At 39.8% G+C, this 14,493-nt stretch overlaps 1 protein-coding gene across 6 annotated transcripts in view; it reads left to right on the top strand.

Annotated features, from left to right (window-relative positions):
- The window catches only part of ormdl3 (ORMDL sphingolipid biosynthesis regulator 3), a 24,939-nt gene extending 10,969 nt beyond the window's left edge, over window positions 1–13,970 (top strand). For 2 of the 6 annotated variants that reach the window (XM_044178591.1, XM_044178593.1), the window contains exons 4-6: window positions 7,662–7,931; window positions 8,518–8,669; window positions 10,047–13,970. In XM_044178591.1, coding sequence (XP_044034526.1) covers window positions 7,758–7,931; window positions 8,518–8,669; window positions 10,047–10,182 — 462 coding nt within the window. In that variant the 5' untranslated portion in view covers window positions 7,662–7,757 and the 3' untranslated portion in view covers window positions 10,183–13,970. Of the gene's footprint in view, window positions 1–6,388; window positions 6,726–7,661; window positions 7,932–8,517; window positions 8,670–10,046 lie in introns of those variants that run through there. The other 4 variants (XM_044178594.1, XM_044178590.1, XM_044178588.1 and 1 more) reach the window with 4 other exon arrangements.
- The last annotated feature ends 523 nt before the right edge of the window (window positions 13,971–14,493 follow it).

Raw genomic sequence — 14,493 nt, forward strand, 5'->3', positions numbered from 1 at the left:
GATCATGAACATTGTCGTGTGTTACGGCATCGTCAGAAATGTGCCTAGCTCAGCTCTGGGATTTGGATGACAGTTGCTCTGTAGGAGCGATAGACGGTGTGTAGGGCCAGGGATGGATGAGGGGAATGTGACAGTGGTTTATGAGTGCAGGCAGAGGAATCAGTCTGCGGTCTGCATCTGAACAACATTGAAACCATGTTTCCCAGGTTGAGGCCACAAGTGCAATGCGAACTGTCTGGAAAGGCAACAGCGATTAAGGTCAAGAACATTGGAGCCTGATGTTGATATGAACTGTGACTCAACAACACTTGTGGCGGTGTTTTGAGTGGTGGTGTTTTGTACAAACCTCTGCAAAGGAAGGCCTCGGTCTGCATGTCTGCATCAGTAGGTGCACAGGAGGGGGACGCACACACAGAGGTCCCCTACCGGGCCGGTTTCTACGGTGACCTGAGAAAGGCCGTAACCAGGTCTGGCTCTTTCTCAGGCCTAATCAGCGTATTACCACAAAGAAGGACATGTGTTTCGGTCCCCCCCACCTCTCTACCCTCCCTACTCAATCCGACCAGCATGGCTGGACACAGGCAGCCAATAAAACCAGGATTAGGAGGGTATCTACACACACTGGGCTGTAGCGAAAAAGTTTCTGAACACGCCCAATCCCGCCCTGCTCTCTTCACAACCTTCTTTTCAGCATTCTTCTCTGTCTCTCATTCCTTCTATCTTTCACTTTATTTCACTTGCTCCCATGTTTATATCCTTCCTTTGCCTCTTCCTTTCAGAGCCCTCACCCTGTAAGCTCTTTACACAATGGGGCATCCAGAAATTACTCATTTTGCTGGAGCAATTCAGCAAATTCCCAATGCCTCTTGCCCACCTCCCCCTTTATACTCCGGATCCTGTGCTTTTTGCTGTTATGATAATGAAATGTGCTCCATCACAATGACAAAGCTGTGCATGTGTTTGGCTGTGTATGTGGATGGGTGAATTTATGTGAATTCAAGCTCCTTTACATATTTTTGCATGAATTCATACTCCTCTACTTAATGGGAATGCAAAATGGAAATCTCCCATTCGGATTTCATGACCACAAACCAGATTTTCTTTTGCCTGCATCAATAAAGTTATTGCTTGATTAATTAATACCAGATAATAACAACAAAGTCCCGGTGTGCAGTGTTTTCTGCCTGTACAGGAAGTGAATCATGGTTTACTGTCACGATTTGTCTGGAGAATTTTGGAAGTCATGTGCCTCTTGGTGGCTGAGAGACTGCTGCCTCACCTCAGCGTCCTTGCTAATGTGTCCTGGAAATGGGAGAGTGTTAAAGATAATATCAATGCCTTTGTGAGGACTTTTTAAGACAGGGAACAAAGACGACAAGAACTCTTCCCCCAAATAAATCTTTTTCATTAGAGCAGCAAACACTTCATCCATCGGCTGTGTAAGGGAAACTCAATTGGTGTATGTGAGCTGCTCAGCAAGGTCTCACAGGGAAGAGTCTAAACCCTCAGCGGTCTTCAGCCGGACACTGAGGCGGCCTAATTAAAGGGCACTTAAGCCCCACAATGTGCGCCGGTGCAGGTTGGAGTTGGTGGGGGTCCCCGCCGAGAGGGACAGAATTCATGGCACTCGTAAACAAGGGAGTCCAGGACAGAGGGACAGAGGAGGGCTATGTGCCAGAGACTTTGTTCACACAAGATGAAGAGTCAACAGCCTCCCCATCCCTCACCCCTCCTTAGCCATCCCCCCTAATAACCACCTTCTTCAGAGGAGCTGCAAACACAATGCCGTCCCACTCCCCTCCTCTTGCTCTCAATCACTGTTGGGACAATGAAGGGAACCCCCCCACCCCACCACCACCATCCTTCTGCCCCTCCCCGACCCCCAAACAGACACTTCTTTTATTGAAATTCTTTGGTGTTTAATCCTCAGCTTCCTCCAGGGGCAATAATGGACTCCCTGCGTCAGCCTTTTCCAGCGAGGCTATCATCCAAGCCTGCCTGGGTCACAAGTCCACCTCTCCTATTGGAGAGAACTGCCCCAGCAGTGTAATTCCTGTCACATCTACAGGCCATACAGAACACATTCGTTTAATAGCCATGTATATTTCTGTATTTTCAACTAACGTTCTCTACAGCACTGATCAGTAACAGCAGGTAGTGGGAACCAAAAATAATGTGAAATAATCAGACGCCTTGCAGAACCAGTAAATAAAGAATATTTTTTGTTTTCCTTTTTTTTTTTAAAATGATATTTATCAGCTTTGTTGAATTTGAACAAATCCCACTTTTGGCTTCTCTGCATGTTAGTTCATCTAACACCACTCAGATTCAGAGCTTATGGAGTTCACTAAGCATATTTATGTTGCCAAACTGTTGGTGAGAAGTGTGGAAAGTGCTAGAAATACAAAATACTGGTTAAAAGAAATTCTCTGAAAATTTCACAAGTGAAATGACAAGAATACAGATTATACTGTATATTTTGAGTGTTAATTAGACTAGTCAGATATTGCCTTGTCTAATCCTTTTTAATGTAGAGGCTGTAACCCTCACTGACATGAATAGGGTTGACAAAGTATTAGAAATGCCTCTCAATATAAAACAACCCCACCACAAATTACAGCCTCCAAAATGACCATACAGTTGAATCAAAACCTCGAAAACATTTTCAACAAAAACTGCACATTTTAACATTCATCAAGATAGGAGTTATTAGAGAAGTGTTAGATTAGACTGCATTGACTTTAGCCAGGTGCACCTAATGATAACAGGGTGCTGTACATTTATAAGGACATAAGCATTCATTAAGCATACGAACAGACCATTTTATTTTGGAAGGTGAATCATGCTGAATTATCATTATACTATATGTATATATGAAAAGACACACTGTCACATCATAAACATTGACCTTACAGTTGTGTAGATACATGCACTTATAAAGAAGATGTACAAGATTGTAGCCCTCTGTATTTCTTTGCTGGTAACAAGGTTGATTAGTGGTAACAAGTAGAAACACACAAGGAATGAGCTGGGCTTAATAATTATACCTTAAATATGGTAAAGTTACTCAACTGAGGGTGTTTCACAGTACAGACTCCAGGATGACATCCACCAGTTCAAAGTGTGTTGATGGTGACATCTGCTGGTCACACACAATCAAAAGCTCTGGGTTGTCAAGTACATACAGTATAGAACTGCAACTAACAATAATTAGTTTGATTAATCAGTCAATAAAATGTTAAAGATTGTGACAAATGGCCACAACAGTGAATATTGTGCTCTATACATTAAAATTGTGATTAGTTTAATTAAGGCAAAGTTGTTGAACAAGCGGACAGCTTTTCCTTTGATGGGTTTGGCTAATGGTTAGGATTCAATTGCTACACTGGCAGAATTGCAACATCACTGCAATCTCTGGTACACCAAGGGATGCAACACCAAATTCCTTAGCCAAGAACACTGCAATATTGCATTCTCTGCTACAACAAAGAATAAACAGCTTACAATTTTCTTCCAAATGTTTATTTTAAAGCCGGCTGTTTTATGACTAATGGAAGCTGCATTTGCCCAAGAGTAAAGTGTATGATTTCTCCCCGACAATCTATAAAATGCCAAAATAATATAAAGACTAAACAAACTCCAGTCACTAGTAAACCATTAGCTACAATGAAGGGAAGACCTCTAATGCTGGCTCTTTAAAGAGTGGTAACAGCACAAGATAATGTAAAATGAATGCTACAACAAGAAAAAAAACATATTATAATAATCCTAAAGTCTGAAATGTTTTTGGAACAGTTCAATGACAATTAGTGCATAAAAGTAAAAAGGTCCTGGGTTCAAAACTCGGTCCTGGTCCTTTCTGTGTTGAATTTGCACGTTCTCCCCAAAATACATGCATGTTAGGTATTATGGTTGCAAAATTGTAGTTGATAATTAGATACAGATTTATGAATTGTCAGTTAATGTTAAAAACATTCTTTGCTAATGACATATAATGAATTTACAGCAAGTTCACAGCTAAAGACAGCCACTAATGCCAGAGCATTCATGAGATATACAACATGAGATGCATCTCGTCATTAAAAGCTTTTATTACTGGCATGAGTCCTATTAAAGGAATCACATTACGTCTGAAAGGCACAAGACAGCCTGTGGGCATTAGCCCAAGTTTAGAGAAATGTGGTCTACAGAAGAACATATCTAAACATCTATTAAATATACGGTTGTGAAGAAATGGATACGACTGCAGCACTTTGAAGCTTTGATTTTATCATCGTCAGTGGTTTCTTCAGATCAGATATCAACTCTTGCTTGGCAGAGTGTAAATTTCAGATGTGTGCTATGCAATAAAACATAAAACCAACACCCTGTGGACTAAGGAACTTATATATAAATGAATAATTTAAAAACAGCTTATTTGTTATTAATCGTCATATATATACTACTTAAACTTATTTATAGTTTAAGACAACCTTCAATTTTAAAATGATGACTTTTGTTTTCAGAAGTGATACAGTAGACATATCATCCCAAGCTTTTTTTTTTTTTTTTACTAATTTACTCCTAATCCTAATTTTACTAATTTGATTCATTACTGAGAATCTAGGTATAGATCTCAACACCATCATCTACACAACAGTTGCTTGAGTGTACGTTATTTATGTTACTGAAAGGACTGGGGGGAAAAAAGTTTACTGTCTCCCTTTAAAATCTACATTGTGTCTCTCAATGTCACATATATCCAGATGACGACTTGTTGATCTGACATTGCATCTGTAGTCGTCATCATTTGACCCCCCCCCCACCCCCCCCACCCCGAGGTCTGTTTTATCAGTGTCATGTATTTGGCCATTGTTCCAGTGCCAGCCATGATCTCACAGCACTGTCATCCATAGTTTGCATTTGAACAGAGCTCTTGGTTTACATAGCTAACACAGCTATAGCACCCAAGGCTATGAGCATATGAGAGAGTCCACTGTCAGTCAGCCAAACCTGTTTCTTGCCACTCATCACAGGGGTGCCCTTAGGAACAGTTGGTATCACGTAACATCGCATGCAAGAAGAACACAGCTGACCCCACTGGCCTCGGGGTACTGGGGGCCTAAATTAGTATTAGGGCTTATCTTGGGACCTAGAACATGACACTATTGATCTTGATTTTGGAACCAGAGTATCAGCCCCTTCAGTCACTTTCCATTGCCTCTAGCAAGGTCTCCTCTCACCTTGGGTACATAAGTAGTCACGGGCCTCCTTTTGTACTTGGGTATCAAGGGCTAACCAGGCGTCAGAGCCTCTCTGGTGGCTGTTTTAAATGACTAACTCAGGTGAAGAATCGTGAAGAACCATGATACATACACCTAGCCTTATCTCACGCGTCTTTGTCTCCTGTTTTATATCTGTAAGAGCTACTTTATTTTTACCTACGCAATGGCTATGTCAGTCTGTCATTCTGTCTGTCGGTGGGTCGGTCGAGCCGCAACTTTGGCCCAGACTGAAATATTTCAACATTTTTTGGATGGTTTGTCGTGAAATTTGCTTAAATATTCATAGTCCCCAGAGGATGAATCCTACTGACTTTGGTGATCCTCTGACTTTTCCTCTAGTGCCACCATCAGTTAAATTTTTTAATTTAATTTATCCAGTACTTTGGTTTATGACCAAATACAAGCAAAACTAATGGCATTCCTATCAGCCACAGCTGTACTTTGTGTTTAATGCCAATTAGCAAACGTTAGCGTGCTAACAGCCTAAACTAAGATGGTGAACCTGGTAAACATTATACCTGCTACATTAGCATGTTTGCATCGTCATTGTGATCATGTGAACATGTTGATGTTAGCATTTAACTGAAAGCACTGCTGTGCCTAAGTATAGCCTCACAGAGCCACTAGCATGGCTATATACTCTTTGTCTTGCTCTTTTTTACTTTATTGCAAGAATGCATAAGTTAAATTGCTTCTGCTTCATATTTTTTGCATTCTTACAATATTATATACATTTCTTGTAAAAGAAAAGAAAATAATTACTTATTATATATATATATGTGTAAGAGCTACTTTTGCTTTTTTATATACTTTATTGCAAGAGTGTACAAGTCAAATTTCCAGTTGCTGATGTTACAAAAAAATGTATTTAGAGAAGAAAAAATCTCACATACATTTTTGGAAAATACAAACTAAAGTCTCGCCTAAATTATATTTTTTTAAAAGGCTATTTAATGTCACACATTAATTATGATTTCCTCGTTCAAAAAACGTTTTAATCATGCCCGTCTCCTCGGTTCCCGCCTCCGCTGTGACGTCGAAATGGGCGTGGTCTGGGCTATTTCAACGCATTGAACGGTGATAGGTCAGTCTCGGCCATGTGACACACAGTAACCAATCACAGCAGAATGCGAGGAGTTAAAACAAACTCACCACAAATATGGGGCCGTGAAAACAAATAGCGATGACGTTACATCATGAACTGTGCTGTGTTGTCACCAGCTGTTGTTTAGAAGACGAAGGAAAAGTGGATGTGTCTCTTTTGATTGTGTGCTTACGAGGAGACCAGAGCACCACGTTTGGAGCTGAAAGATGGTGCCGGATGACTGATCGAAACACGGAAGCTTCGCCGGTCTCCCAGTGATAGTATCAATTACATATCGGAAGGCATCGATAAGACAAAAACTGTGAAAACGGACTAATACTCAATCGGAGTTGAAGCCATTTTTCTCTGCAGTGAGTGTAATGATTTATTTACTCACTTATAATGGACATATATTAGTATACTTTTAACTCCAGTAGTGCTAGGTAGCTAGTCCACTTGTAGATCTTTGCAGCTACGTTACGGATCATTTTGTAGCCAGTTACATTTTAGGCTCTGACAACTTACAAAACAGCATGCTGGAATGACCAAGCACTTGTTACATTGTTTACTCTTGTCAGTCACTTACTGTTGACCAGGCATATTCTCAGCAGTTTTTCTTCAAGCCAAAGGTTACTTTTTTTTAAATGAGCCGACTTGTATCTTAATTTAGCCTTAGTTACACCGTTAGATGCATTTATACCATGGCCACAGAAAATACTGGCTTCTGATTGGCTGGCAGGTGTCTGTTAAACTCATCATCGTTTGTGTTTTATAGCTGAATATCTGAAGCTGAGTAAATGGTAGATGCTTTGGGATTCAATTAAAACCACGTACAACACATGGGCCACATGGTTAAAATCAATATCACGATAGTAATGATAAGAAATATTGATAAGAATTTTTACAATGATACATACATGATATGCAAAATCATATAGAGAAGAATTCCGTCTTATGTTAAGTTAACTGTTATCCACTGTTATTATGTCACAAAAACTTTAATTTTTAATCACAGTAAAAAACAAAACATGATATCTTTTCATAATTTTCACAAAAATATTGTAAACACATTTATGTGGACCCCAGGAGGAGTAGCTATTGTTATACAATAGTTAACAGGGGTCATATAATTAATATGTTATAGTATTTTCTTTTCAGGCACAGTTCAGGTAATTGTCATAAGTCTTAATAACCCTCTAGATTATGACTTGCCAGGTAACCGCTTGCAGATGCAGTCTGTGATAATAATAATAATAATAATAATAATAATAATAATAATATGAAGCGTAGACTTCTTTCTGTTTATCTTACAGCAGACAGAAAGTCACGGCAGGTGGGTTCAAACTAAGATCTAGTGTCTGTACATCGCACAGGAGGTAGAGTGCTTTTGAAGTGGCACCACCGTCATCATGAATGTGGGCACGGCACACAGCGAGGTGAACCCCAACACCCGAGTGATGAACAGCAGAGGAATGTGGCTGTCTTACATCCTGGGCATCGGCCTCCTGCACGTCATCCTGCTCAGCATTCCCTTCGCCAGCGTACCTGTGGTCTGGACCCTCACCAACCTCATTCACAATCTGGTCAGTGGAGCAGGATGCCCATAGGCAGCACCACCACCACAGTTTCCTTTAACATTTGTTGAACAAATCAAGTCAGTGTAGGACACAGTGCAGCCTGGCAAAAGGCTTTGGAATGTGGTGAATGAAAGTAACTTTACAAAGAAGGCAGAGGGTAACAAATCTCTGCACGAAGGTATTGTAAGAAGACAGGAAACTGCTCTTAGTCATGCTCTTTGTTAAGAAATTGAAGCCAGTAATGTTTCAACCAGCATTTAATTTTCAGAGCTGAGGCATTCCTCAGTCTTGCATCATAAACTTTGATAATCTAAGACTGTCTCTCTGGCCCTCAGTTTCTGAGAAGAGTACAATATTAACTATAATTTGATCTTGTTACAGGAGTGTTTGGGGGTTATTGGGGTTTGGGTATTTCATCATGCAGTTTAAAAGCGTTCTTAAGACTTCCTGCTCGGTTTTTTGTGTCTATACAGTAAATCAAGACTCCCTGGACAATTTTGCTCTAGACAAAATCATCCACCAGTATGACATTCCTACTTTACAACAGTGCTCATCTTTTTGTCTCTGACTATGAGTCTCTTGTCTTTTTCAGTGCATGTACCTCCTACTTCACACGGTCAAAGGGACGCCCTTTGAGACCCCAGATCAGGGCAAGGCTCGCCTCCTTACACACTGGGAGCAGATGGACTATGGTGTGCAGTTCACAGCTTCACGCAAGTTCCTCACCATCACACCCATTGTCCTGTAAGTGGCCCCCCAAACCTAATGCTCTGCCTTCAGTTGTGTAACAGGGGGAGGGAACAGCTGTTCATAAAGGATGGATCTAAACTCGAGTTCACGCTGAGAAACTAGTAGAGCAGGACTGTACCTTTATGGAGTACCAAAGCTTGACATTGGTGAGTTGTAGACAGAAGAAGACAGGAGGACAGGAGAAGGACAAAATCCCTCACCGGCTGCCCACCCACCAGTACCAATTGTTTGTGGGTCTCTATTGAAGCGGATGAGTGCTTTTTTCCCCCTGTGCCAGCCAGGCGCCTTCATCAGTGTGCTACCTCTACTGATTTTTTTTTTAACCTGTAGTTCAGACTGAACTGGTATAAAGTTGTACCTTTGCTGCAAAAAAAGCTGCTTTTCATTACAAAATGTACTCCTTTTGTATTTCAGTTTTTGAGTTTGCACTCATAAAGAGTGTTTGATTGATTAGCATCCCTGCTGCTCCCTTATTAGCCAAGCTCACAAATTGTTAAGGTGGCTTAGTATTTGCAGCAGTACCTCTTCCTGCTTTCATGCCCTTAGGTGTAGGTGTACACTTTTATACACTAGTTTCAAAGGCCTCTTAGTCATTTTGTTTTGCAACCAGTTCCAACAGGAAGAGACAAGTGGTCAGTCTCTTGGCTCCAGATGAAAAAGCTACACATCTGCAGGAGTCTCTTGAGAGCCTTTATTACATGTCCTCACTTGTTCAGCAGAGAACAGGATGTGCAATTTCTCACTTGAAGCTCACTAGTGTGTGCAGTTACATCTAAAAATGCTGTTTATATCAAGCGTAGTTTTTTGTTGTCTCTAGTGTCTCACCAGTAGTGCCACATCTGTGCACACTCTGCAAGCATGTAGCCAGCAACACAGTCAGGGTTCATAAAGAAAGTGCTGGGAACTCACTTTAGAGGCATTTCTGAATGTTGATTGTTAATTGTTGTTGTTCTTCAATAAAGACTATCTTTACAGATATGTAGATTAGAATTGCAGCATCATATGTGCATATTTTAGTTCAGTTAATAATCACTGATGTTCCATTCCTGTTGTTTGGCGTGTTGAAACAGTCTCACAGAGTGAGAACACTCAAAGTGTTGGCACTGTGTTTGAGTTAGGAAACATCTTGCTGTTTATCAGAAGAAAAATAAGTGAAAGGTTATTGCATACTTAAATTGATGTTTTGACAGTTTGAATTTTAATCCAAGTTTTTCTTTACTAAAGACCTTGTTGAGTTCCTCAGACACTCTGGCTGTTGTTGTAGACTTCAGAGAATTACAGACATGAATAAAGTTTATCTAGAGTTAATTTGCTACTCATTTCTACCCCTGTAATATTTACTTATTCTTCTCTTATTTATCTCTGATTCAGGTATATACTAACCAGCTTCTACACCAAATACGATCGGGTCCATTTTGTGGTCAACACTGTTTCCTTGCTCACTGTACTCATCCCCAAGCTGCCCCAGCTGCACGGTGTGAGGATCTTTGGGATTAATAAGTACTGACAAGGCAGAAGAGGACACCTCCTTCCCGAAGTCCCCATGGACTGCTGAAAGCACAAAGAGTATCAGGCCTCTGATTTGGCTGCAGATCCACAAGGATCTGTGGCTCTCTGGCTCTCGACTCTGCTGAGCAGCGCTCTAAATGAAGCCTACTGGGGATACTGCCATGGTACCAAACCCCAGGAAAGAGACACAATACACTTTACAGAGAGCACAAAGGGAAAGTGTACTGTAGTGATTGTTTAAGTTACAGGTTTTCCAGAGACACTTAAATAGCGTTTGTAAAAAGGGAGTATTATGTCCATTTCTGTAGAAATGACAATTTTCTGTTGTGACAGGTGTCAGGGGGAGAGAACAATGTAGTTGCACAAATATCATGTGCCATCTTACATCCATTGGCACACTGAGGCAGTAATCAAAGTTATTTTGTATGTAATGATACACTGCTGTATTTATTCAGCTTCACTCCTACGAGAAGCTTCCTCTTACGTGAAGTTTCTGGGCTTAGAGGAGAGTAACAATACTTTAATGAAATGGTAAGGGACCTGTGAACTGCTGCAGAGGCAGGACACGAGAAGCCACAAGGTTTTATATTTAGCCCTCGCTGTTCTGCTCAGGGCCAAGATTGGAAAGTTAAGCAACTCTTATTTTTATCTGACCATTTCCATATTTGGACTCCTTGTCCTGGTTGGTGTTACACAAAGCCCCCTGTCTGCAGAATTGTCTGGCCTGTGGGCAGAAAGTACGTGCAAGAGCTCTCTGGTCCAGTCCGTAAATATAAGTGAAGAGATAAGTATTTCTGTCCTTACTTTATTACACTACATTCTGGGGACACATACTTGTCGCTACTCTATAAAAGTACTCAGGACCCATTACATTAGCATGAGCCTGTCTGCATCTCAGTTTGGAATCTGGAGGCAAATTATGCGGTTAGCATTTATTAGGTGCACATGTGATCTAATGCAATCCAATACATTAGCCTTGCAGTAAATTCTGAAATACTCAGAGGTGTTTCAAATGTTTTGTTCACCATTTACATATATGAAAGGGGCAGAATATTAGAAACACCTCTCAACAACAAAATAACAACGGAAACATTCACCCATAAAATGAAAAGTAAACAGCAACAAAAATATAAAAAAGAGAAACGATATAAAGCTGCAATCATTGATTTATTTTCGCCATTTGGGGGCACCAAACAATCTTTGGAAAACCAAAACAATTCGCTAAAAGACACTAAAACGCTCCGTAGAGCTGAGGCTAACTGCAAGGTCGGATGGTAACTTTCTGTGGCATTGTCACAACGAGCAACCCTTCTCACATTGCACGTTATCATTTGGTCCATTGTTAAAATGTTTAAAAAATATGGACTCTAGTGCAGCTTTAAGATTTATTCTTTTTCCCCCCAAATAAAACAACTGGAAAGAGATATTGGTTTACTAAAGTTTTGGCCTCAGGTGATTTTTAGTGTAGCTGCATCCACAAAATGAAGTCTGATCCAAATCCAGATCTTTCAAGAACGTCAAGTGCTCCCTCTTATGAATATTCATAGTCCCTATGATAGATCTGGGTAAGTCGTTATGAGTTGGCTTATAGCTTCGCCCTGGGTAGACAGCTCATTCTTAAAAGCTATTCATCATTTGAAGGTGCCACCACGGACTGTCTCATCTGTAAAAGCACTAAAGTGGTTTTCAGTCTCGATCAAATAGCTTGGGCTCTGTGAGACTCTTCACAGCTCTGCATGCGACACTGTTATCACAGTTTTATACATTTTCAATTGTTTGTTCTATTTTATTAAAGGGGCACTCCATTTATTTAGTACTGCCTCACAAACTGGCATCAGTTTACCACAGACACAGTCAGGAAGGAATGAACACCAGCCAGCAATCAGATATAAGTCCATTTCTGCTCTTGCTGCTTGCTGTCAGCTAACACAAACATTTGGAGGCCGCTGGAGCAGATTTTTGAGATGGAATAGCCACTGTGGCCTGCAGATTGTCTTGGGAGCTTTGAAGCTGCTTTAAAGGCCCTGAAAACCAATTTTCTCAAGCAGCATCTTACTATGAGCAATGGGTTCCAAAGCATCTTTAGATCATATCTGTTTTCGGATCCAAGGACATTTATACTGTAGCAGTTATACTGTAGTATGTGCTAAAGGGATTCTGAGTTATGTTACAAAGCTGCTTCGTATTAGAGTAAGAATGTCTCAAAGGTAATATGTCACTGTTCATTTAAAAATGTTAGGGAACATTTTTGTTTTGAAGTTTTACATATTGCTAGTCTAATGCACGTGTATGATCTTTTTTTCATCGCACTTGCCAACGGAAGGCTGAAGTGTCCATGAACCATTTCAGCATGGCAGTTCTCATTTTGAATTAGTTTGTTAAGTAATAATATTAAATTGTAGGGTGTGAATCGCTACCTTAACAGTGATTTAGTTTGATTCCTCCACGTGGGGATTTTTGTTCAACTGTAGAAACCAGAATTTGATTTGATTAGTCAAAACTGTATAGTCACCCCTAACCCTGCTGCAATAAGAGGCAAAAAGTTATGTTTCCACTCTTTCACAAAATGTTATGATATCAAACACTGTTCAGACTGTTTCTATTAAACAGTGTTTCAGTGTTGTCAAACTGGAAGACTGCTTTTAAAGAAAGACCAGAGGATTAAATATCTTCTTTCCTGAATAGAAGAAATGTTTACAGAAGTTAGTCTGAACAGTGTTGGCCACACATTTCACTCTGAGCAATAGTAACATCAGTAGCCATAGTAGCATAAATATCCATATTTTACTGACAGCAGCAGTAGTAATAGTAGTAGTGACAATACCAGTGTCATCTTTTAAGGTATGGTAGACGGGGGACAAGTTTTGATTAAATTCAATTATTGTGATTCATGCTGTTTCAGATTAATCATAGCTGAACCCAAAATACTTTTATTCAGTTATTTCTTTTTTGCAGATTGATGTATTTAATTGGCATCATTTAGAATTGATACATTGATCCAACCAATGACAAACATGGACCAAAGAACCAAAGAATTGTGGATTTGTAAATACTAGTTGATCTGCTACAGCTTTCATTTCTTCATCATGATGTTTCTTATATATTGTCACCATGAAGGGCTTTCTTCAATGACATGCTCAGATATTTCTTAGCACAAAGCGATTATGCATTTTTCATGTTCTTTTTTATTTTATTTTACTGGACCGTTTAGGACAACGGGTTTTGAAAGAAGGTTGAACTGAATGTTGATGTAAATATGAAACAGTGTGCGCATGGCTTCTGTTTGTTGAGCAGTGTACTTGCTTTTTGAAGGAAATGTTAATGTGATCTTCTGTAAGAGTGCTTGACCCAAAATACAGTATTTTTCAAGTATCATCTCAAAATTCTTTATTGTTGCATTTGTATTGTAGCTGAGTTGTGGCATTATGAAGAATTGTGTGCACATAAACTTTTTCTACTCTACGTTTAATAGTTGGTACCACACGATGTGAGCCTGTTAAGGGCTTTGAAACCTGTTGGATCAGGAAGGTTGAGAATTAAATCTAAAGGTAGATTTAAAGATCAGATGGATTACTGTTAATCTGAAGTTCCAGACTTTATTTAGGACACATTGTTTTCTCTTTGACATGCCTCCAGTCAGATTTGACTTGAAACGTTTGTAAGAGTTCAGTTCAAAGTTTTATATTCCTTTTTTTACATCTCTGAATAGTCAAGCTTGAATTGAAGCAAAGTGTCAGCACTTGCAATGTACAGTTGACCTAATAAAAGTAGGATCCTCTTTCAAAATTTGTGAAGTGATTTGTGTTCTGTTAGTGTTGGTAATTGAAATTTGCATTTATTTCTTCACTTGTTGTTTGCTAACACCATTTTGAAAACTGCTTTAGTTTTATTTCATATTCAGGTACATGTGTGCACAAAGCATGCTGATTGCCTTGCAATAGCAATAGTTGTTTTGCTGCAGTACACCAGACTAATAAAAGTGACATGATTGTCCTAAACCCTACAGCTTAAACCTTACTGCTTTGCACTCTCTGTCAATTCCAGCTGGCAAACTGGTGCTTCAAATCAAAAATTTAATCCATGGTGTTTATGTCGACATTGCAAGCTGATACAGGTACTGTACAGTGCTCGCTCTGTTACACAACACTGGAGGCTTGTTAAACATTGATTAAGTGAAAGTAATGATGAGGTATTAGAGTGAATATAACAGGGTATCATGTTGGATTAGTTGCTGTGAAACAAAGATTTGGCACCCTGGTGTTTGCGGAGAGTTTTTATTTTGTATGATATTGCCAATGAAGCGCAGAGG

Source organism: Siniperca chuatsi, linkage group LG20, assembly GCF_020085105.1.
Source record: "Siniperca chuatsi isolate FFG_IHB_CAS linkage group LG20, ASM2008510v1, whole genome shotgun sequence".
In the NCBI taxonomy this organism is placed as follows: domain Eukaryota; kingdom Metazoa; phylum Chordata; class Actinopteri; order Centrarchiformes; family Sinipercidae; genus Siniperca; species Siniperca chuatsi.